This window comes from Atractosteus spatula, chromosome 7 (genome assembly GCF_055471065.1).
Source record: "Atractosteus spatula isolate fAtrSpa1 chromosome 7, fAtrSpa1.hap1, whole genome shotgun sequence".
Classification (NCBI taxonomy): Eukaryota; Metazoa; Chordata; class Actinopteri; order Semionotiformes; family Lepisosteidae; genus Atractosteus; species Atractosteus spatula.
In genome coordinates, this window is record NC_142712.1 from 9,246,786 (window position 1) to 9,273,184 (window position 26,399).

Here is a 26,399-nt window from a genome sequence, read left to right on the forward strand (position 1 = left end):
TGGTGGGCAACTCTGGCATCTTGCCAGGGCACACTGGTATAAGGTATAGTTAGAGCTAAGAAAGGCTTTGGTTTCTCAAGCATATCGGGAAAATTACCTCTCTGTAGTAGACTTATTTAAAGCTGCAGTGCCCAACAATCAGTCTACTATTTCAACCCGCTTATTGGATTTTAAATTCAATCAAAAGTCTACCTGATACCACTGATACCACTTACCAGTTACACAGTACCTGAGTCACTACAACAGACAGAAGTCGTTTGAAATCATGCATGGTTACTGGCTGCTGTTTATTTATCAAAATATCCTGGAATAGGACCCTTTATTTGTAATACATCCATCTGTGCAATCATTAGATTATAATTTGGAGAAACCCAACATCAGCAAAAGCAGAAATCATATAAATTATTTTTGGTGCAGTAGTGCAGACTTATTGATATCTGAGACCGGAGTATTATTTACTGTCACAGTATCTCTATTTTTTCAAGTGGTACATTTAGAAAGGTGCAAAAAGAATAAGTGTAATGCCATTCTGATGGCATTGCAGTTATTTCTTTTGCAGGTAAGATAAACACAACACTGAAACAACAATTCTGGGGGGATGGATAACAATCGTGCTCAAATATATGTATTTCAACAAGAAAACACATGCGAAATATGTACCTGTGTCCTTTTTTCATCTTGTTCCACTAACCTAAATATTATAAAATAATCTATTCAGTGCAACTGCTTAAAATACACACATGGAGGACAAAGGAGAATGATGTCTATTCTACAGGCGCTTCCAGACACAGATGCTTAGGAAGAAAGTGCAAAGCAAGTTACATAATCCTTTCATCTGACAGCACCTTGCACATCACTAACATGAGGTGGAGATGTTTCTGCCACTTTGCAAAGCAACAAAGGGGTGTGATGAAATGCATTTTCCCAACCAATCTACTTCAGTGTGTTTTGTCCAGCCCTCAGGTGTCACCTCCCTCTCTTTAAGGCTGGCTTACAGCTCAAGAAGGAAGGAAAGACAAATGGATTTCACCACATCTCATCCGCCAGCAGTGTGCAAGAGGATAGGTGTGGAAATGGATTTTTACTTCTTCAAAAAACATTCTATTCATTTTAAACAGGTTTTAAAACGTTTTAAAATGAGAACTTTTATTTTTACCATTTTCCACCAAACTCAATAGAACCGTTTTTCACAGCATGTTTTTGATGTAAAGGGAATTCTCCATTTATACACTCTTAATTTTACTTCTAGTGGACCTCAAAAATACATACAATTTCTGAATTTAGGACAAGTCATCAGTTCTCAGTGTAACACACTCGGCCGTGGTCAGGAACTGGCAGCTTTATAGAGTGTTCAAGACAATGTACACTGTACTTGTGTACCCAGCTTTGCACCACGATGAATACCATCTTTGTCTTAGTGTTCTTCCAACCACCTTCCGCCATCTCACACTTAATAAATAAATCTAGGAAATGCCATTATGTTTCTAAATCTAAAATAAAATCAATAAAACACTAAACACAAAGTAAGCTACGTCAAGATCTTCAATCAAATCGTCGAAAAATCTTTAAAACAGCAACCACGTGATGGTTTTCAACCACGCTGTGGAAAGGTTTAGAAATCCTGACCAATCTGTTACTGCAAAATGTGTGTGTAATACATTCTGATAGGAAAAACGAAATCCTTTTTGGTTCCCCTTTTTATAACAGGGATTCTGTTTTCACTGGATATTGAAAATGATTAAATAAAATCAACCACACAAAGGAACATGGTTTCATTCGCGTGTTCTTATGGTTAACAAATCCTTCATTACCAAGACATTAGCTCACTGACAGTAAAAGGACAGAACACAGTTGTGCAGTCCAGATGTGTCTATGGGCATGTGACATATATTTCCACCCTGCTCATCACCCAACACAATAAAAAAACGTCTTCCCTCCATGTTTTTCATGAATCTTACAAATATAAACAGTTTAAAAATTAAAAACTACATAAGCATCTTATAGGAATAAATACTCTTGTATTGTTTTTATTTAGGAGTACAAACCTAGTCGAGAGTTAACCCCAGACCACTTCCCTCTTTGCATCAAAGGTAAATTAGTTTTACCTTTTTTGAATTCCGTGGCATGTTTCAGAAACGCACCTCCTGTGATAATCAAGAACTAACTATATATAAGAATTTCATTTTGGCTTCAACAATTACACAGTGGTCTTTTTGCTAGCCTCTGCAGTGTGTCTGCAGACTAAACTGGGAGCAAGAAATTATAAAGTGAAACAGCTTCTAGGATATAGGCTTAGTAATACTTAGGGTACTACAAGCCACAGAAAATAATATAATTGATATAATCTGCCTGCATGTGAGGTCTTGGACCAATGTGAGACTTTTAACACATCGTAGGTTCATTAGAGAACATGCAAAACACTTACCAATGAAGTAGGCCAACAGAAAGACCAGCATGACAGAGATGAGGATGGCACTCAGGGCAGCACATTTCCAGTTGCAGTACTTGTAGGGCTTCTTCAGGTTAAAGGCAGGTCGGGAGAAGGTGCTGCGAGGGAGGGGGCGCGGTGGAGGCGAGTACACCGTGCTGGACGTCAAGGGGTACCCCGGGGAGGTTGTGCAAAACAAGGGGGACGTACCCCCAGGCTTGAACAAGAAGTGCCTGCAAAATACACACGGTCACCTCACCATCTCCTGAGAGCGGCTCCTTTTCATCCCCCACGACTGGACAGAACACCTAGTGCAGTATCCTTTGACTGGCCAGTAATTCTTTCCTTCAGGCACAGTAACTACTAAGTCAAGCATGGATCACAAAACTGGAATAATGTACAGCTCCTAATAATAACCTGCACCTGTGGATGGCTAAATACATTCATCATCAGCGCTACAAGAATTGTGATCTGTGCCGTGCCATGTTGAGGTGGTCATAATGAACATTATCTCTTAAAACCAAAGCTGCAGAGTCTGGGTATTATTATAAACTTGGTTTTACTTCAAATCTCAGAATGCAACACCGACTGCGAGACAAAAAAAAATCTAGGTGTCCGTGTTGTACATCCTTATACTGTGTTTCACCTTTGTGTCTTCTGATCACCCTTTTTCCCTCCTTTTGCAGTATACTCAAATTTTACTGGTAATGACACCAGACGCTGGTGGCGTCACGGGTAACGTGATCCCTTGTGGTTAAATGATGTGGGTGAACCAACTGTTCCTACACTTCAAAGAGAAGCTTTTATTGTCAATAAGTAAGTCAGGAATCCTCTTTTCCATTTTTCTAAACATTAATAAGGCCTGGAGCACAGAATAGGATCGCCAAATTAACACTGCAATAAGCCATTTAAAATCAGAATCCACTACACAAATATTGGTATAATACTTTTGACAACTCTTTTTCAGTACCACCATTTCTTATTACGTAATGCTTAGACATTTACAAGCACTAGAGGACACTCCTGTTTAGTAAGTGCTTGTAGTGTTAATTTTATCAATAAAATTAATTGTATTTAATTTTATTAAATGTATTTTTTCTAGAGGTTACTTCTGGAAAAACTTCAAATGCAAAATAATATTACAGTTTGAAATATATAATATCAATCCTTTTAAGGACAATAATTTTAAATCTCGAGGAATATGCAAATTGAAATATCAATAAGACGAAAAGGAAACGGAAGACTGCTTAAATTATGTTTGTTTAAAATTAGCGTATTGATTGCCCGGAGGAAGGCTCGCGTTACAGAATGACCAGCTCAGCTGCCTGGGCTTCATACTTACTGACCAGAATCAGGATCTGCTTAACATGAATCATGGATGACTGTTAAGGGCAAAGTAACGTGGGTGATGGTGGTATCCATTTATGAAATTGAAGTGCTGACATCCCAGACATTCCACTCAGAGAACACATTCTAACCAACAATAATTATAAATAATACCAAAGAATACATTAGCCAAATTATAAATTAGCCAAAGAATATTTTTGTAAAGGTCTGTATTGTTATTGTCAGTTAAAAAGATTTTATCCAGTCTTAAGTAGTGACTTTTCAGTATGGTGTTGGTGATCCGTTGGCACCAGAGGCAGGCCATGTATAATGTAGACAAATAAAAAAAAATAATTCAATTTAACTTTTGAGACTACAAATCAATAAGATGCATATATACTATCCGTACAAGTGATTATCTTATTTTATTAAAAAAAAACAATTTGTTGGGTTATATTTACACAGATATAAGCAATATTGATAATAACGGTAGAATAATAAATTGTCGATATTTAATGTTACCACATTGCACTAAAATGCTGATTTATCTATCCTATTTAACAATTGTAATAATTATTAAATTATTACTTTCGAATAAAATAATTTGATAGCAGCAAGACATTAAACGTGAGCGTCACATACCCTTCACTGTAAGCACCATCGCGATGTGCTGACGCTAGAATGTCCATCTCAATGAGGTTGTCCTGTAAAGTCTCTAGGAATGTCTGCTTTGCTATGTTTCTACACACAGATGGAAAGATGAGTGACACCAGAGTGCAACATGCATGTAAGGAACACACAAAAAGTGCTCACCAAAAAAAAGGCCAGAACATATACAAAAAATAAAACCCTTATGGAACTAGACTATTAGTGACATATTAGTGAGACAATCAACAGCTACCTGTCCTTATCTGTAGCTAAAGTGAGCACACTGGGCTTTCCCAGAATGCCCCATACCTTGTATTGAATGATCCCTGCCCTTCTCTGTATGCGTCTTGCTCTTCTCTGATATACAAAAGAGTATTCTGGCTCCTTTTTGACCATAATTGAAAGAAAACAATGCATCACTTTAATCAGCCCTTGTAATTTCACATTACATTATAATGTAACCATTAAATGAGAATAAAACGCACCCTCGTACAGTCATACCTGAACTTCTAGTTCTCATTATCATACACACCACCACAGAACATAGAAAAGATACTGCGGGTATCGTTAAATTAGCTGTACAGCACTTTTTCTTAAATAAAAACATACAAAATCATTTTTACAAACCCCTTGAAAAATTGAACTCGAAACAGTATGTACAACAGGTTATCGACTTTCTAGTGAAGCTGTTAATATCCTTACAGTGTACATTCTTTGTAAGAACACTGTTCCATAAGAGAAAGCTGAGTCAATGTAATGGGTAAATGGCAACATACACTGTACAGGTTGAACATGGAAAGTAAAAGGAGAAAAAACCTTTTCTTTTCTGTTAATGACAGGCTGGCTGCAGCAGTCTGTTTATTCACAGAGGAAAATGAAACGTTAGTTTCAATAATGAAATTATTCAGTCAGACGGGTATGTCCGAGACACAGACAACAAACAAGCAAGACAAAATTCCAGACCACCGTGGTGGAAAAAAATACAGCAATGGCATTTACAATGACTTTTTAAAGATTTAATTTAATTTAGTCAACTTTGTACGATACAAATACACAAAACCTATTTAAATGTCCTTACATACTAATCAACCTGTTCTTTTTTTAACTTTAGAGAAAATGGTACTAATGATATTCTGGGGGAAATGCTTAGCCACCAACCACCCTCTTAGGGCATGGTGTTGGCTCCAGTGGAAATACCTGTAGGAGATTAATAATTTCTACTTACATAGTACAGCTCCTTATCATTCATTACCCTGCTAACAGCCCTTCTACAAACTAACATTAATGTTCATTTTCTTGACTGGCCCATCTCTCTTAACATTGCCCATGTGCAGTGAAGGAATGGGAATATAGTAGATAGTGTAATTGTCCACTAAATTAACTCCATAATTCGCTTGTCAATTTGGATCACGTAGTTATGCAATCCACAAGCATTTTCAAAAAAAGAGTTTAGGACCTTTTTTATCACTGGCCTTTGAGCATATTCATCCTGGAACCACACTGCTGATCCCTTAACTGGCTAATTTCTCTCTTGATCAGACTGGATCTGGTCCGTATGCAGTCACAAACAACATCGGTAACAACAACATTCGCTGCCTGTAGCCATATTCCAGATCTCCTGAAAAGGCTTGTACTGGCATGTTGACATCTAGGCAAAATCAATCCATTTCTCTTTGTTTGGGGCCTCTCTCTCACCAATTTCTGATTCAGTTGGATCTTAATTTAAGCATCAGTGCTTTTGGTTCACTTTACAGAGTAATGCCTTGATTGATTTGCCAGTGCAGTGCCTGAACAGCAAAAGAAACAGCAAAAACCGACATCCTTCCCCAATTGGGTACTTCACTGATTTAATTCATATCAGAGCCTTTTCCTATTTAAATAACATTATATTTAAGTCCGTATCTGCACGGAAATGTATACAAAGACAAAACCAATATTAGACAAAGCTGTGAAGCAGAAGCACAACTCAGACAATTCAAAAGTCCAAACATATACTTTCCAAAAAAGGGAGTGTGTTATTGGAATTTATTATGAATTGAATACTCTATAAAAGAAAAAAAAAGTTCTTGTCTCCTTGTACACAGCATTCCATGTTCAATATGCATACTGCACAGTGCATGTATAATAGGAGACCTCACAGTTCTCTGGGGTCTCTTTGAATGAGATATTCAGGGCGTTTGGCACTAGGGTGCTAGCTTGATCAGCAGAAAAGGTATGTGAAAAGGGGGTAAATAAGAGTGCCATATTTAATGAAATAGATGGGGGTATTTTATTGGACAAAAGAACAAGAGATATGGACCAAAGCAAACGCTCATGTTCTCTTAAGCCAAGGCTAGACTTAGCTCCACCTATATTGTGAAGATTCATCCAGACAATAGTAATGGTACCTGGTCTCCAGTGGGATGTTGCTGTTGAGTAGCCAGTTGTCCTGCGCGCTACCTGAGTCCTGTGTAGGGCCCTCTGGGGGCAAAGAGTGGTCTGTGGGCGCAGGGCTGGGGTTGCTGCGTGGGGTGTAGTTCCCTCTGTTCAGAGAGTTGGCTGAGGCCGCATGGTGCTGGTTCGGGGTGTGTGAGTGAGAGACTGGAAGGGGGGGTGTCCGGAGCCTGGAATGGTTTTGAAAGGATGATGATTGGTCTAGAACAGAGGAAATGAATAGAATTATTATTCTAAAAAGCAACTTCACAGCATTTCTTTTTTTCCTACCATTGCCCGACATTCGTTATATGAAGTAGTTCCACAGCGGTTCAATTTTTTTAAAGAGAAATGTCAGTAGTGAGAACTATTCTGTCAGCCTCTGTAAGTTAAGTTATTGAGAAATATTCATTAACAACGGGGCACAGTACTACACTAATGGATATAAGGGAGGGCCTGAATGGCAATCCTTTCAAAAACATTGATTTAAATTAAAATAAAGCCTGTCTTTCATGGCTGTTGACTTTACATAAAAATGAAAGTAATCATGGGAAACTTTCTTGCTTTTTACCATGTCAATAAAAATGCTATTTAGCATTCACATTACAGATAAGGATACAGAAAATATTAAATATAATATTTACTCATTTGACCTCTGAAACTTTAATTTTTCATTGTTAACGTACCAACAATCTTAGCCAAAAACAGAAATCTCAGTGTAAAAAATACTTTGCTTCAATATGATCTACGGTAAATTACATCATTGCTATACTGAAACAAGTCACTGGAAAAAAGATGAGCGAACAACACATTTACAAAACAGAAGATAAGACACTTATGAAATGTCAATGTAAAAATTGTTCTTACTGAAAAACAAAACTCAAAACGGAAATTTAGGTTACAAACTGTTTCACTTTTTAACATTCCATTGTTATGTTTTATATTTTATCAGCATTTTATATTTTAAAAAACTTATTTTAAGGACTTTTCCCACTAAGGAAAACCAAACATTTTAATTACGCACGTAGGTCTCTCACACTTCCCTAGGCCAGTTCAATTTCCAAAGCAAGTATTCAAAACCTGTCTTTACAGTGCACTGTGCCTTCCTTAGAACTAGCCATATAAAGCAATGTAAAGAACTTTTTGTTGTGTTTTTTTTTTCTGAGGAGTGGAGTGGAGGTGGGGACTCTTCCCCAGTATCTGGATGCAGAAGCTGTGAAATCACCACAACTTATCACCTGCTGGAACCAACCATTAATTCAATGGCCTAAATCTGCTAAAGGATTGTTGTGGCCCCATAAATATTCATGTTCTACACAGTAACATCTTTTAATATGGGCAACAAGAAACTGTTATTAGTTCTATTGATGCTTACCAACAAGGATAGAACCTACAGGCAACTGAACCTCAACATTAACTAACACTACCCACCTAATGTTCCAAAAACAATGAAAAAATGCATTTCCTGTTGAGGGTCACAGCAACCCCCAGTCTATCCCAGAAGCACAGGATACAATGCAGAACTATACTGTGTGTGGCATGCCAGTCCATTGAAGGGCACACACAAATGCACACAAGCACACAGGGACAATTTAGATATGCATTTTAACACAGTCAGCAGATCTTTCACAGGTGGAGGAAACTGGGGCAGCCAGCGAAAATCCACATTAACACAGGGATAATATGCTCTACAAAGAAGGTGCCTCAAGTTCAGAATCAAACTCAGGACACAAAAACTGTGAAGCAGCAGCACTAACCCCCAATCTACCATGTGTGGCAATTAAATCATTGAATTGTCAGATAAAAAAATAAACATTCAAATCCAGGACAGGTTGAGAATTATGTCTGAGGACTTCAACAGCCCGATTTGATTACTGAGAGCTTGGTAAGAACATAGATGAGGAGACCAAGTGGTGTTCACGACCTACACCTGGCCACCCCCATCTCAGCTCTTACAATACCTCTTACCTGAGGACCTCACTGTAATTAGGAATGATTACTACAAGTGGAACAGTATCAGATTAAAAGATGGTTTCAGTTAAGATAAAGAAATAGTCCTCTAGGCTCTCTTTTTGAGAGTAGTAAAATATGATACTATTTAATTGCAAATCTAAAGGAATCCCCTCCCCCTCATTTATAAAAATTAAAATGTCATCAGCACCATTTGACTAAGGTAGCTATCACTGTCACTCTGTTGCCCACAGAGACAGGCTACAAGCTTTAAGCTTACTTGAACATGAAACACCTCTAACACTAAGTCAGGAAATTCCAAATACTTCCACTTGCCTTAAGAAAAATAAATACAATATAGGCAACATACAGTTCACTCTACAGGTATTTCTGACAGGCTCAAAAAGATTTAATATCTGATGTTTGAATGCACCGGTGTCAAAGTAAAATCCAATTAACATGGGTTCTTGCTACATCAGCCTTTTTGGCAAACACTTGAGACACAGTGACCGTGAAAGTGATTAGCACAAGACATGCAATTTTTCTACAGACAGGTATCAACATGTAGCAATTTGCATTATAGTTGACAGCAAATAGAAGCATAAACTGCTTTCACTTTCGGCCCTACAAATTAAAAGGCATCATTATATTGGCCTGCAGAAAGTACAGAAATTTCTGAACACAATGTGCTTGATTGAATACAGCATGATTCCACATTAAAAACGGCAAATGTCTGTAAGGCACAGAAACTTTCTGCTTTGTTCTGATAAGGACAACCAGCAATAGGAATGTCAGGTTGGTTGAAAGACTTGTCTGACAGTCTCCTCTATAGAGAGTACTGCAGCAATGTTGCAATATGCATTAGACCCTGTAGTTCCATGCCAGGAGAAAGGAATATCACATTGCATTAATCTGTTTCCATAACTACTGAGCAATTCATCAATCATTTAGATACACTGTCTCTGTATGGGCTAATGCAGCTTTTTTCCTGTGTGTCCTTCCCCCCTCCATAGAATACCTAGAGCACCGATTGCCAATAATTGAGTAGAGCAAACAAAATCTAATTGGCTTGCCTATTAACTGGTTTATTCACAGACAGGTTTCCAAAGTGTGTTTAGCTCTGAAATTAATTCTCAAGAGCTCTGGCCTGGTAAGCTGATATGTCAAAGTGAAAGAGTCTCTTGTGGTAAGCTGGCTCCATAGGACAAAAAGGCATATAAAGTGTTTATAGACACCTCTTTCATTTTTCGCAATAGTGGTGATGATCTCTAGGTCAAGACGAGGGAAATGTTTTGTTATGCATCAAGTATAAGGTTAGGAAGAAAGATAATTTGCTTAAGTGTGATGCTACTATGGCTGCGATCAACATAATATGGCTTCTCAAGAGAATACAATTGTGAAAAGGGAAAAACCTGTTCAGGAAATGTTACGTTATTTTTTCGTCTACAGCTAATGAATTCACAGCTTGAATCTGCAGGACAGGTAGTTAAAAACACATCACCTTGAACATATTCTTGAGGAAATAAACACACAGCCACTACAATATTTTGAAAACAAGCCTGGCCTTTAATTACTAGCTTCCATTTCGCTATCAAATGTTATATTATCCAAGCTACTTGGCAGCGTGATTATAAATGAGTAGTTTTCTTCGTTTTCAGGCTGTAGATTACTCAAAGCTCTGTAACTGCAACAAAAGCACATGACAACACGCAATAGCCCAGGAACTTCCAGTACATCTCAAATTATTCTTGATGTAAAAAAAGTTTGTTAATGTATCATTACATACAAGCTTACACCCAAAGGTCCTCTTAACATACGAAATGACTTTCAAGGCTACATACTGCAAAACCCCCCGCCGAGGAATTAATATTAATAAATCCAGGCATTAGTTGAAAGACGCATCACGTATCACATAAAACACAGTTTTCTACACAGTATCTAACACAGGTATTATAACAAGTGTAATTTCAGTGTCCCATGTATGAGATGCAGTACCACTGTATATAGTGTGTTTATTAGTTGGAAACTTGAAAATGTTAAATAAACAACATATTGCACAGATTCTATAATTCTTATCTCTTAGGGAGGTCTAACATTTTTTTGCAGTCGAACTTTCAGGGCCTCAGCTTGATTCCAGTGGGAAGACCACTGCCCTTGGTGAAATTGTTTTGGCCTATAACATCTATTTCTGACAAAGCAAAGCTCTAGCAGAATCCAAGGTTAAAAATATTATTTTGGATGAAAGGCAGAGAGAGAAGTGGCAGAACAAGCTCTGACGAAACACCATTTAGCATTTGAGCAGCTGAAATGCAATACAAATAAATTTACTGAAAGCCCGTTTGATATTATATAGCCATTTACAACAGGTACAGCAGGAAAGCGGGGGAACTCAGCGAAAATTTATGCAGCTTTAAAACTCAGATCTTGCTGTGAAGATTCAACAAACCTTCGAGAAAATGAGGGATCTAGTAAAACAAAAGAGCTTGTTATTAAATACATACTGTTTATAGTAGATATATATACAATTTTCTCTTTGTTTACCCTTATATATATGTCTTGTACACAAGGCCAGTGTAGGGTTGTGGTGTTTGAGGGCGGTGAACATGTCTGGTTGGGGACCAAGGACTCTTAGTGGCCTCCCATGGTCAGGGACGGATTTTGGTGTTTGTAGACCCTAGGCACGTTCACTTCAAAATGTACAAAAAGAGGGGTAAACGCCAATTGAATTACGTTGATTGACATGATGCACCGTAAACTATTCTAATGCTAACCTACGCGATTGATGGAGCGAGTCGAGCGACCATCACTTCGATACTTCTAATTTCTAGAACAGCTGCTAGATACCGTGTAATTATCGATTTGGAGCACCTAGAGTCAATTGCAAGCATGTTGTTTCAGCTCGTTTTTTGTTAGTCACTAGTGTTTGCCTCCTCCGTAGGCCCTAAAAACTTCGTAGTCCCCGTAGTGGGAAATCCGGCACTGCTCCTGGTATTGTTGGGGTCCTTCTCACTCTTCACTTTCCGTTATCCAGGGGTTCGGTTAAGTTGACACTGGATGTGTCAATTTACTGTGGGGCTTCTTTTTCGGAAGTATGTAGAACTCGAATTGCTATTTCATTAACTTGTTTTGGGAGTGGTACAATATTGACCTAGGGAAACCATTTCCTGCTTGTCCTCCAACTGGTGCCAGGCGACTAAGGACTCTTTCAGAACCTAGTCTAATGAAGAATGAAGGATTCTGAATACGTTATTCAAAACGACAGATGTTGGTTCATCTCATTTAAAAGAAACCCATTTGATCAAATTCAGTGATCTGCCAAAGCCCCGGACACAAGTTCAAAGCAGAAAAGCAGGTGATTCAATAGGAAATTAATCAAAAGGCAAAACTGATTAAAAGGAATTGCTTACTCCTACACCAAGTAAATGTAGCCAATGAGTGAAGTAAAAGAGTTAATCAAAATTACATTTCCTTGAGCATATAAGAATGGGCTGAGGCCAAATTCTGTTGTGCTAAATATGGTAGCAAGCTCTCTGTCTCCCTCTTTTGGACTAAGATGTTTGAGTTGTGTTTTTACTACTATGTACTTCTGAACAAAGGTGCATTTGGGAATACCTCTTTTCTTAACAGGCTTCATTGTAAAGTAATAGGTACAGCAAACAGCAAGCGCTAGGTGTAATTTTCAGCATCAGCTGGTGTCTTTCTATATGTGTGAGTGACAAGGCTTTAGAGATAGTGTTTCGTGATTTGCACCATTAATTATTGCAAAATGTACCTCAGTATTCGTGGTAAATTGCATCTTGGCAGCGTCTCTCAGAGACACAGTCCGCTCAGTCCTGTAAAAGATCTACAGAAAAAAAATGTTGCTCCTAAATTTAAGTCACTGGAACTATTAAAAGCTAACCTCCTGTCCAATGAACTACACATTTCTGAGCGTTCGAAAGATTAAAAACAAACTTTAGCTAAAGTCTCTTTTCAATGCCCTAGCTATTTTCTTACTCAACAAGCAAGATGATTAAAAAAAGCCATGATTAATTTCCTGCCAGACTGTTAGGTTTCAGATGAAAAACTGAGATGTCTACAAGCTTATTTTAAGGACTGCTTTCCTATGTGGTAAAGAAAGGATATGATCTCCTGGCAGTTTAATTTGGAGCTACACCATATCATGGGAAGACAATGTCCTCATTTCATGCTGCACCCCCTTGAAAGATGCAGAAAATGGAAGGAGTGCTTTGTTAAAGATTTCTTGCACAGCAGGGGAGTACAGCCCCATGGCTAAAATCCCCTAGAAGGATTTACTTGCCAACCCCTGTGAGACAGCCAGGGACTGCAGCAAAGCGCATGTCCTGTAGAATGTCCAAGAATCTTTGGGGACCAGACCTTTAAGATTCTGATAATATTGTCAGCTTGATAGGGGGAGACATTCTGGAGAGAAAATTACAGGCGTGGAAAATAAAACATATGCTGTTGCACAGACGAGGACAACCGTCTTCTGAATATATTTGCAAATAAATGTTGCATTGTACAGCCAGAGCATTATAATTTAAAAAAAAATGATGCATTTTAAAGTACCTCCAAACAATCTTCAGCAAGCATGACTTGCATCCTTAAAATATTCTACACTCTGCAGGGATGAACAATTAATTACAATTTTTACCAATTGCTTTACATGTTTTAATTAGAAAATGTATGTCTGTATCTGCAGCTAACACTGTACTGTACTGTAGTTGGTGACTAAGATTCTCACTTGTTATTGACAACATCTAAGTCAGAATTCAGTAGGTTATGACTATAAACGGTGTCAGGCAAACTAAACGATTCATGACCCTTCCTTTAAAAGGGCCTTGGATTAACTTTGATCAGAATGTTTACACTCAGGGGACATTAAAGAGCAGATATCACTCATACTAGACTGAACCTTCCTTCACTTTTCTGTACAATGTACACACAGCGGAACAGTCACTGGAACAGTTTGTAAAGACATACAGTATACTCTCTTAATTTACACCTTAAGAAATTTTGTCATATAAAATACAAGTTAAGAGATACTATAGTACAATTTTATTAAACAAATACATATCCCACGGAGAAATCATAAAACAGCACATAATACAGAGGTCTGGCACGTTTTGAGAGTCCTTGTGTTTTTTTTTGTATAACAATACCATGCAGGCAAGGTAGTAAAACTTCAAAAGCTTAGCTAACACTATTGTTTTCAAAGAGATGTGTCATACTTCCCTGCTCAGAGTGTTTTGTAACAGTGACTAATCAAAGCATTGAGAACAGCTCGTGTATTCCCTGGTTCTCATCTGGCAATGAATTGGAATCTAGCTGAAGATCATCTAGCAGGGGGGGGTCCCCATACCATCAAAGTCATGATGCCTTAATGTACATATTTAATGGATCTGCTTAAGAGGACAAAGTAAGGCAGACAATAGGGAACAAACAGTATATAAATAGACCAGCTTTCAAACTACAAAAGTAATTAAGGGACTGGTATATCACAGACTTACTAACATTCCTTTATAAAGTAGTAAAACTAAAAACAGAATTATTATGGAAATTGGGCTATGTGCTGTCAGTCCTATGCTGGTAAAACTGTGAATATGGAATGACTGTGTAAGATCTTTATGCTAGCACGATTTACATAACTCCCTGCTTATTTACATATGAGCAGAATAAAAGGTGAAAGTTCTTTAGGAGCACATTTCATCATGGACATTGCCAATTCTGCTTTCAGGACCAGAGGTTATCTTATAAACTGAGCGAGTGTTCTTTGCCCTGAAGCACAGTCAACTGTCCGGCAAAACGAGCAGAAACACGGCCTCTGGAAAGCAGGAAAATCGGGTGGTCTAAATACAGAAACAGAACCACGAGTCAGAAGCATTCTTTTTTTGTACTCAAGACGTGACAGTCTCGGAAAAATGCTTTGAGGTTGCTCTTCCTTACACACAAAAATCCAAACATGTCATAAACTGCTTGAAATTAAAGGAAAAGCTCTCTCACACCCCCTCTACCCCATACTGAGAGCCTTGAGGCAGCCCAGATTTCTATGCAAATAAGAACCTTTGTCATTTGATGCAACACCTAGAAACGAACATCCTCTACTTTCTTCTTCATTTAAATCCATCTGGAGCCCCTGTGTGGCTAGATGTTAAGGGGATTATGGCCCGCATCATAATACTATAACTATCACTATTTTATTGACAGTCTCTGAGCTACAACACTTTAATGTTTGATTTTATTTCTGCCTTTGGTTCAATTAATTGTCAAGTCCAATCAATTATTTACACTATTTTGTGCATATTGCAAGCCTGCAAGGGATGCTTAAGGGTGTGGCTCTTTAAAGTGATAGCTGTAACAGCCACAAGTTAAAATATGTTCACTGAGGAAAATAAGATACAGTATATCACATGCCTCCTTTATGAGAAAAATGAACACAACAATCACTGGTTGTGTTGTACTGACCTGCTAATCCATTTCATACCCATATGGAACAGGCTGTAACAAGCTTTATGATTTTCCCAACTAAAAATGCACAACACATCTGTCTATAAATTACACATCTACAATATGTTTTTGTTAGTTACAGTTAGAGTGTACAGTCTGCATGTTAGATTTTGAAAAGCACATATAGTTCCACTTAAATCCATATGGGTTGATCATAGATTTATTCAAATATCACATAGGAACAAAGGTTCTTTTGGGGTGGGGTCAGATCCATAATTTAGTTCATTTGTCTGAAAGACATAATGTGTTCTGCTTGGCTTATATCTTTCTGCTTCTGAACCTCTGATGTGTACATGTTTACAGCAATATGCTGTGGTAAAGCAAAGTTAAATTATAATAAAGATGTGTAAAGTTGACAAACAGCATTGAAATCAACCTTTGTAAACAGAGTACAAAGAAAATGTACTTAAAGCAGTAGATCAAATTGAAATTTAGGACACATTTACAGAGTTACATTTACCTTATATGATTAAATTACTTTGTAAACCTGTAAAAGAAATAATCTTTTATGCCAAGAAGCAGAAGGATGGAAGTGCAAAGTGTGTTTAGAAATTGCAAAATAACTTCCTGATTTTAGGACAAAAAATATTCATAGCTAACAAAGGACATATTCCACCTCTTCATCATCATGATAATGCAATTTATTTTAAGTGCCTTGCAAAAAGCTCCAAGCCATTATAAACAGTACAAACAAAACACATAACAGAAGAAAAACAAATCTCAAACACCACAAGTAAAAAAAAATTAATCATTTAAAATTAATGCATTACATCTCTTTGATATAAACATATTCTGATAACACCTAATAGCTATATCTTCTAGTTACAGCAGATTTCTGAGCTTTAATCTGTTTGGAGTTAACCATATTAGGATCTTTTTCATAAAAAAATCAGACACCAGATACCATATATACCATTTTGTAAATAAAAGAAAGTCAGACGAGCGACTCAATGATTTAAAAAATATTTTGAAAATCTCAAACACAATCTGGTTACCTTCTTTCAAATTACGAATGATACTCATAAGGTCAGCTTTCTTATGTCTTATCGGGTAAGATAATGGAAAGTAAGCGGATACTGGGTGTCACAGGAAAAAGGTTGGAGAAAAGTGTAATATTAATAATAATCTTATTGTATACATTATATTAGTGCTATACTATATACCATTAATCAGTTCAGTTTGGCACAAATCCAATGAAATGCTTATGATGGGAACGCCAATCCACCACCACCAATGAGTAGCACCAGCCAGGATGATGTGACAGTAGTCAAAGTGTGCTAGTATGCTCACCACACATCAGCTATCAGTGGGGAGGAGAGCAGACTGATGAAGCCAATTTTATAGATAGGAATTATTAGGAGGCCATGACTGGTAAAGGCCAGGGGGACACCAGGGTAACACCCCTACTCTTTGTAAGAAATGTCTTGGGATTTTTAATGACCATGGAGAGTCAGGACATCCGTGGTGTGATTGATTTTGTGTGTTAGTATGATTATGAGGTACATAATGATTGAAAATCACTGTCGACATCACAAGTCTATTTGTTTCTGGCCAAATGGCTACAGACACAGGGGACCTTCAATCCCTTGTTCATTGGACACCCTTATCAATAACACTGCAGGGGCCATAGAATTATCCTCCTGTGAATTAGTTAATTAAAAAAGAGCCTCTATGACTTTAGGTTCAGCACATATTAATTGTTCTGCTTTTTGCATCTACATGCTATATAAAGATAGAAATTAAACCAGAAATTGTTTAATACAAGTGAAATAAATCAAATATAATAATTTGATCCCAACTGCCAAATTAATGTTAATTTCTTCTTCATCCTCGGTAACTCTTGGATGACAATCTGAACAAAGCTGACTCATAGTCTTGAGTGATATCTAGTTACATTTTTGTAAAGGGGTAAAGGGATGATTCGTTTGAATTATTTCACTTCACCGGTCTTTTTAACACCAGTTTAAATGTTTAATATTTTGAAACATTTCAAAATGATTTGTGTAATTTTGCTAGTAAGACAACACACTGCAAAATTGTGTTAAAAGTGCTATACTGTATTACTCTTTTGAGTCCCTGGATGCAGTTATAAAGTCTCTTATTGGTTGTGTAACATTGGGGAATATTTCTATCAGTTTAGAATTATCATTTCTATTTCTATTAGTTAAATCAACAACTAAATTAATCTCTTCAAAGGAAAACAGGAATTGTTTCTTTCCTTTGTTTGGCACCATTCAAATGTAATTGTTGGTTCTAGCTGGAAACTTTATTGCCTCATGAATTTCATAAGAATTTTAGGATCACGATACCTACATTTTTTATAGAGTGTTATCAACCTTGGTTGCCCATAAAAATAAAGAGACTGTAATTAGTATGAAAAATGAGCACAATGTTAGACTCTTGTATATTTCAGAAGCACCTCATATAAATGATTAATAGATTTTAAGGTCATTATTAAGGAATTTGTTTTCAACTCGTAAACTTCATTGCTAAAATAGAAGATACAAAAAGCAAGCAGACACCTAGCATTCAATTCTGAGGTTTATTTAAAAGAAAAACAGGCTTTTCAACTCATTCACTTGAATGCAAACATTTTCTCTCAAGTACACCTGAATCTTCACTGCTCAAATGAAAAGCTACTGCCAACACCCACAAAGGATATAAATGAGTACTCGCCTCCTGTCAGCATGCTGCTTCTGCAAAATCAATCACTTAGTGACAAACATTTCCTTGGCTAAAGCTAAAGATTTCATTGGCCAAATTAAGGTGTCATTCACTTAGCCCCTAAATCCAATGAGTATCTCTCATTGAAACACCTGGGGGCAGAAACTGCAGATACTGTGATGTCTCCGATTTGTTTCTCCCCTGGATTTCTACAACAAATGGCACCGCGGAGTACATCTTATGAGCAAATACTGTATGAGAAAGAGAATTGTGTCCCCACTGAGCAAGCAAGAAAAGTTTGAAGACCAACTCACCTTCTGCAGCAGTAGTAGGAGCACACAGGTTCCCAGAGCCCATTTTAACTAAGAATGAATTAGGGGCAAACTCCTCTTCGGAGTCAGAATCCGGGGTTGGCTGAACCACAGAGTTACCTAGCAACCTTCTCTGGCTCTCATTTGCTTCAAGGGGAGGGGGAGGGGAAGGGGACTGCTCAACTGGGGTAGATGAGGCAGATGAACAATGCAGGGGAGGACCTGTGGACCACAAACAGAAACAACACAGGGGAAAAATAAACCACACATTTCAAGGGAACACAACAGAGGAAGACAACACAAAACATGCAAGACGAGGTTCAAGGCTGAGGTTCAGAACTCAAAGGAGAAGGCATGCAGCATTCCACCACCAAACAAGTCTGCCGAAATCTGGACACCTCAATAATACAGGCACACTATGATGCTCTGGATTAGCAGCTTTGCTCATTGAAAGGTTTGCTTATGTGTACATCTGTGTATAAGAGTTTTATTGGACTTACTTGCCTATCAAGTTGTCAATTTAGAAATATTTGAAATAGGAAGTCCATGAAAAGTATCTTTTACACCATTTCAATTAAGAAAACTACTACACCATTTCCTTCAGCTTAAGCTTCTGTGGGAAAAGGCATTTCCCACCCAAATTTTCTGACGGTTGTGCACCTGCTGGGAGGTGTCAGCAACTACAGCCACAGTCAATAGAAAAGTGCCAGATGCAAGAACATGCAGAGCAGATAATACTTTCACCACCTTAGGAGACCGTGGCTTCTCCGGTCAAAGGCTCCAGGGCATATTTTACATCACCCAGTACCCAATCCTAATTATTTTAATTTGGTGTTCACATTATTGGAAGACGGTAGTGAAGTTTGAAATATATTTTCTTTTTTCATCCTATGGATCCTTCATTCTTACTTAGGCCCATGTCTCCTCCGTGCTGCTCAGAAGACAGTCTATTCCCACACTGCCCTTTAAAGGTGTGTAGAGTGGGACGGCTGCAGGTTTCCACAGTTCTTAGCAAACTGAGTGCAATTCAAGTGTCACGACTGCAATCGTCTTTAGTTTCATTTTAACATTGAGAAACTTACAAATATGCAGCAACTCCACCCTTAATCAAGTGCTTAACTGCAAAGATGAACTACCTCTGGAAAATGATTCTTAAAACAAGTTTCATTGTATTTGTGTATTACGGCACTCGACACTTCCAATTGATATGTGACATGATTCTGACTCTGTTCCTTGGTAATCTGGCTCTGAGCTTCCTTAGGTATTGTATTTATCACACCTTACCGTATTTCTGTATCAATCTTTTTTTTTTAAATAGCACTATTCACTGCTTAGGTATTGCAGATGTAAATGCCACAATGGAGATAATTTTACATCCACTGGAAACAAGGACTCCTATTGCATTGTGAATGAATGGTAATCAAATAAAAATGTATAATATTTTTTTTTTTACCAAAACCTATTGTAGTTCAATTTGTGTTTAAAATTACTAAAGATAATTAAGTCTATGTTTGTTAACATACCTTTTAACATATCTTTCATTCAGATGTTGTTAAAATTCTGGCCTTTAAAACTCAGATCAATAAAAAACAACAGCCAATATTTAGGCAGACTTGCCAGATGGAAGACAGTTCATCATATCAATACAAATATAAATTAAAAATGACAAAAAACCAGCAGAACCAATGTAACCATGGAGAAAATTCCTGCAATTGTTGTGCCCCTGGGTCTGCATTTTCAAAGAAGTAAAACAACAGTCAAACTGAGTCTAGGTCTCCTTTTATGTTAATTAAAATTCTTTTTGAGCACCATCATTTACGATTTATTAAAGTGACAAAGTAAGCACTTGGAGCAGTACACAAAGCTTATTTACATAAAAATCATGTCGCTAGATTTGTTCATCTGAAGGTCATACAGTACCAGTACATTACATTCTTCAAATAAGGAAACACAGGAAACTGCACAAACAGTATAATTGAAAAATCAAGTGTTACCTCTTATACATGAACTAATTACAATATTTACAAAATCATTATGTTGTCAAAACAAAAATAAAAAAAATCATACTTTTTGTGAGTTTCACTGCAAAACAGAAAATAATATGCTCTCCATTTTCTTTCATGCATCTATCACTCAGCTTCTTTTTTTTTGTTGGTGAGGTCTGCAGTATTTTATTCCATGCTATCATCCGCAAGTAGAACTTATTATCTCTCATTTTACATCACTGCACTCCAGAATTCCACAATTTATAATTAACATTTGGATACTGTGCCCCACCACTGCAAAAGGATGAGGAAGCCCCACGTTTGAGCTGCTAAAATAAGCAGCACAATGAAAGAAAAAGATAGTGTTGCTCTGGAGTCAGTTCTGAGAAGAGAGACCAGATAAAGTACATTCCCAGACTTGAAAGGAATGTGCCATTCTGACAGGCTTAAATAACTAAATCGCGTTAGTCTCAGAGAAGATTATAAGGGAACCTGATACAAGTATTCAAAATTATGAAAGACTAAAAACTTAACTCATAGACTCCCTAATCAACAACGAAATGCAAACTGCACTAAGTGGAAACGAAGTGAATGTACATTTAAAACAGACACAAAGAGTTGTGGGAGCTTGGAACAAGCTACCCAACCATGGTGTTGAAAACTGATACCATCACTTCTTTCAAGAGATGGCTGGATAAGATCCTACAATCATTGTGTTACTAAAAACTAAACAAACTAGATGTGCCAAATGGCTTACTCTAATTTGCAAGCTTTCTTACATTCTTGAACAGCAATAATTATTCCACCACCTTGTTGACATTTCTCTAACTACAAGGTGCATTGAAGCAGAAACAATTATGAAATTGAGTTTGTAAACTTATTACACTTGCTGTTGTCACTTAGTCATTAGATTGAATTTTAGATTGAAAGCAACTCACATGGAATTCTCCTCATCACCTCATAACATTTTAAGCATACCTGTTTACTTCATAAAAAATAAAATAAATAATGCTTTTGTCGCGCCTTATACTGTACAGTTTTCTGTGAAAAATATTATTTTCTTCAACCTGTAATGATTACAATACTCATTCTAAAAATGAAAATAAATCTAGTCTTAAGACATTTGGTTTTATACCCCATTTTCCCCCACTGTGTAGCATCTATAATTTAACAAATTTCAGAAAGGGACAGTAAGTCAGGAAGGCATCATTCAGACATCATATCATGATAGAACTCAGTCAAAGAGTCCTTGTCTTCTGTAAAGTAAGAAAGAATTGGGCATTTATCATCTTAATACTAGAAACTTGGGCAGCCCAAAGGAAAAATCAAATCCATGAAAAGATTAAATACTGTATTTCTGCAAGGAGTTTGTATGTGCTCCCTGTTTCCCCTGGGTGCTCTGGTTTCCTCGAAATGGTTCAAAGCCGTATTGCACTGGCATGTTAATTGGCTTCTGAAAAAACAGGCCCTGGTGTAAGTGTGTGCATGTCTGTGTGTGCCCAGTTATGGACTGGATTCCCATCCAGGGTGTATCACACCTTGTGCCCGTTGCTTGCTGGGATAGGCCGGCTCCTCCGTGACCCTGAACTAGATAAAGCCATTAGAAAATGGATAGATGGATGAGCTCTTGAGCCACACAATCTGCATGCTTCTTAAAAGACTCTATCATGTGCATTGCACTTTGTATAAGACTACTACCTAAAAAAACAACAAATATTACCAAGAATATCACTTACTTTAAATGCCGACTTTAATTGCTGACTGTGTATCTTACATGCAGAAGAATTTTTGTTAACTCAAAACATTTAAATCTGAATGCTTCAGGGAACTGCAACAGCAGGTGGTTTTGTAGGTAAAAGTTTTGTTGTGTATTGGAATGCCTTTAATTAATCCCTGTTATCTTATGCTTCATATATTTCTAGGTTATATTAAATGCTCTCACAAAACAGCTGGTTAGGAGGAACAGAACAGCTTTGTCAACTGCCAGGTGTAATTGTTTTTACTTTCAGTCACCATATTAAAACTTCAAAGGAGCTTTAGTTAAAGGTCTACTGACTGTGTTCTCTAGTTTAAGTTTTAGACAGCTAGTCCCTGGAGGCCCGACATACAGGCCTCGGTGATGACTGCTTGAGATTGAAGGCCCAATTCAACCCAACACCCCAAGCGAAATGCTTTATCTGCTTATAACCAACCTAATTAATTGACTCACTGAACAAACGGGCAGAGGCAGGGTGATTACCAGGTAGGGAGAGCTGTGGTATCCATGGTTACTCACTGCTTTCAACCTCCTCCTGGGAGAGTTAACCAAATATGTAGCACAGGACAAATGGTAAAAATCACAGCACCAGATCTTCCATGGCTTGGATTTCATGTCTAACTGGAAGGTTTTTTCAAATAAATTTCACCTGTATTAAAATGAGTTAATAAGTAAGGACTTCATAATAACATTTTGAGACCACTTATATTTTGAGACCATTTCACTTCTTTTCTGAACAACAGGCATTGCGACCACTAATTCAATAAGCATTGGCTCTTAATATAATAAACAATGTCTGCATCAATAAAGCTTTCAACTAGTAATGCACAGCCCCAGCATTCTGAAGCTTTTTAAGGGACTCAGTAAATTATGTCATTATGATCCATTTGCTTTTGTGTGTGGTATTTTATGCGATTGTGCTGTGCTTATGAAAGCCTCTATTAAAACTATTAGACAAGAGCACAGAATTTGGTAAAATTGGAAAAATGTTCATCAATTTAAAAATACAGATAATGCATGCAGCAAATTATTACATTCTGTTGACCTGAAATGGTGGTAGTGGAGGTGGGGAGACCACCTTAAATAGTAATTGTATTATTGATAATGTTTGCAAGGATGTTATGAAGGAAAACTACAACTTCAAAATACGGCAAACCACTGCTAACTGACCATACACTTCTACTTTTAAACGTTACTTTATCAAGTAAAGCAAATGTAAAAACATATCATATTGTGACTGCATACTGCAGTTAAATCTGAAAGCAATTTCCAACCATATACAGGAACTGATTAAATCTGACTACTCTGTAAAATAAAATGTGAAGTACTTTCCCTCTTTGATACTAACCTAACTCTATTCAGTTAATATTCAGTTTCAGCTCTGAAATCAAATATTAATTCTCCTTTCCGTTTTTAATGATGTTTCATTCAGCAAGAATACATGTGACAGTTTCTTTGTCATTGTTTACTGTACTGAGGCTGTCAGCTCTCATCATTCAACCTTCTCTTGAAGTAGAATCTAGATGACAAGTCAAGACAAAATACTTCTCTATATCATCTTAACACACAGGTCAAGGAGAGAAACCTGCTTAATAATGTGTTATTTTGTTTATTTTTGCCACAGTTTATTTCCAATACTTAAATTTAATAGGTTCAGTGTCTTAACCTTCAAGGTACACAGTGCCACCCTGTGGTCAAGTGGTTCAAGATACTGAACAATTTCTAACTAATTGCTCAATTAACTCAATGGGTAAGCAACAGGCCATACAGAACACAAATTAAATTCATAATGCAGACTTCTGTGCAATGTCCCATAGACATTATAAATGTTAAGACCAGAATGAATTAGAATTGTATCCTTCAGACACCCTACTATGGACCAATCATCAGTGCCAGCAGGCTTAGGTACCCTGTTATTTAATCAGCAATAATCTGAAGATCTCTCTGAAACAATTTATCAGACATCTATTTACAAATGTCTGAAAAATATAAACACATTTAATATTTAATGATACAGTTTAGAAATGTAACTCAAGATTCATGATAAAAATTAGATGGGTTTAAATATGTATTCTTTAATTTCCTGACTGCAAAATAGTTTAATCATTTAGAAACAGGTTTCCAACTCTTAATGCATGTTTCATTCAAATCAGTTACCTCAACATAAGAGATCATTATTGGGTATTTTTTGTCAGCTCAAAAATAAAAAAGCACAGTACACAAATAGATAACACTGTATATAGACCACAGGGTTACTCCTCCATTCCATCGGTGAAGGAACTGCCAGATCAGCAATGCAATTTTGATGTTGACAATGATGCATGTGACTAAGCAATTCTTCCTACAGGTACTTGATTGAGGTAAGACTTGTCGATGCAATGGGCTTGTGAATGACCTTGATCCCAGACTGAATACATCTACAGGGGACGACAAGCAATGTGAAAGATTATGCTGATTTTGTTGATCTAACAATGGGTGGAGAACAGGTCAGTATTGAATACATACTGTACATATTCAGCCCCTTGCTTTGACACACCTAAATGATCTCTGACGTAACTGACTCTCTTCTCCAAGTCACATAATTACTTGACTGGAGTCCACCTGTGTGTAGTTGAGGTCTTTCACATGATCTCAGAACAAATGCACCTGTGTCAGGGAGCTTCCCCACTTAGCCAGTGCATTTCCAAGGAAACACTATACCATGAAGACCAAGGAACATTCCAAGCAGATCTGAGACAAGGTTCTTGAAAAATACCAGTCAGGGCAAGGATATAAGAAAATTTCCAAGGCATTGAATATACCTCGAAACATTGTGAAGTCCATCATTAAAAAGATGAGAAAATATGGAACAACTGTGAATCTGCCCAGAACTGGCTGTCCTCCAAAACTGAGTGTCCAGGCAAGAAGAGCCATAGTAAGGGAGGCCACCAAGAAGCCTACGGCAACTCTAAAGGGGTTACAGAGATGGGAGAAACTGTTCATGAGATAACAATAGCACGCACACTTCATAAATCTAGCTTGTACGGAAGGGTGGCAAGAAGAAAGCCTTTGTTGAAAAAAACTCATATCACATCTCGGCTGGAGTTTGCCCAAAGGCATGTGAGAGACTCAACAATCAGGAGGAAGATTCTATGGTCTGATGAGACCAAAATAGAACTTTATGTTCGGTGCAAACCTACCACAGCACATCACACTGAGAACACCATCCCTACAGTGAAGCATGGTGGTGGCAGCATCATGCTTTGGGGTTGCTGCTCTACGGCAGGGACTGGAAAAGTCATAAAAATGGATGGAGCTACGTACAGAAAAACCCCAGAGGAAAATGTGCTGCAATCCGCAAGAGCACTGGGACTTGGAAGACGACAATGACCCAAAACATACAGCAAAAGCGTGGCCTTTAAACCAAAAAGGTTAATGTCCTGGAGTGGCCCAGTCAAAGCCTAGACCTCAATCCAATTGAGTACTGTGGAATGACTTGAAAATTGCTGTTCACAAACGGTCCCCATCCAACTTGATGAAGATTGAACAATTTTGCCAAGTAGACAAGTAGAATGGGCAAAAATTCCAGTATCAAGATGTGCAACACTGATATAGAGACTTATCCAAAGAGACTTACAGCTGTAATTGCTGCCAAAGTATTAACCCTGGGAGGGTGAATACTTATGCATTCAATTATTTTCTGTTTTTTATTTTTAATAAATTTAGTAAAATGTCTGGATTTTTTTTACTTTGACATTATAGAGTATATTGTGTTGATGAGTGGCAAACATTCTCAGTTAAATACATCATGGTTCCATGCTGTAACACAATAAAATGTGAAAACGTTCAAGAGGGGTGTAGACTTTCTATAGGCACTGTACATGTTGTGTGTCTGCTGTGTTACAGTATATAAATAACAAATCATACTAGAGTGGAAGCCTCTCAAGTAAACAATGACTTACAGATGCCCTCATTTACTTTACTAAAGCGCTTATTAAACCTGCAAAAGCATCCATTTCATTTCATTCAGCTTTGAAGAGTCTGCAAAATTAGAAAAAAACAGTCTTAACACATACAGGGCAGCAGGAGAAACTGCGCATGAAGAGAGCAAGACAAGTGCTACTGAAAGCGAGAGTCCAAGTGTCATTTTAATTCACAGGATTCAGTTCAGATCAAAGTGGGTTTATCTGGCTTGGGAGAGCCAGCCATCTTTAAACATCACACTATGATTTGTTCTCTTACTCTATTAAGTTATGCATACAAAAAGGTCAAGCAAAAGTAGGCAATCTGTAGTCTGTTTGATTACAATTTTTTCCATCCTAGAGCACATATATTTAAGACACACAGCATAGTAAATATGGCCTTTCTCTACATCAACGCATCTGTGTGCTCAGCTGTAAGGGCGAGAGGGAAATAGCCTTACTCCTTTTCTG

General features: G+C 37.4%; 1 protein-coding gene across 4 annotated transcripts in view; it reads right to left on the reverse strand.

The window, feature by feature from the left end:
* tenm4 (teneurin transmembrane protein 4) overlaps positions 1–26,399 on the reverse strand; it is a 157,547-nt gene that overhangs the window by 103,481 nt on the left and 27,667 nt on the right. For 2 of the 4 annotated variants that reach the window (XM_088921983.1, XM_088921980.1), the window contains exons 3-7: positions 18,250–18,468; positions 6,790–7,036; positions 4,712–4,786; positions 4,397–4,495; positions 2,426–2,661 (exon numbers count right to left, since the gene is read on the reverse strand). In XM_088921983.1, the coding sequence (XP_088778109.1) occupies positions 2,426–2,661; positions 4,397–4,495; positions 4,712–4,786; positions 6,790–7,036; positions 18,250–18,468 (876 nt within the window). The remainder of the gene's footprint in view (positions 1–2,425; positions 2,662–4,396; positions 4,496–4,711; positions 4,787–6,789; positions 7,037–18,249; positions 18,469–26,399) is intronic. The other 2 variants (XM_088921982.1, XM_088921981.1) reach the window with 1 other exon arrangement.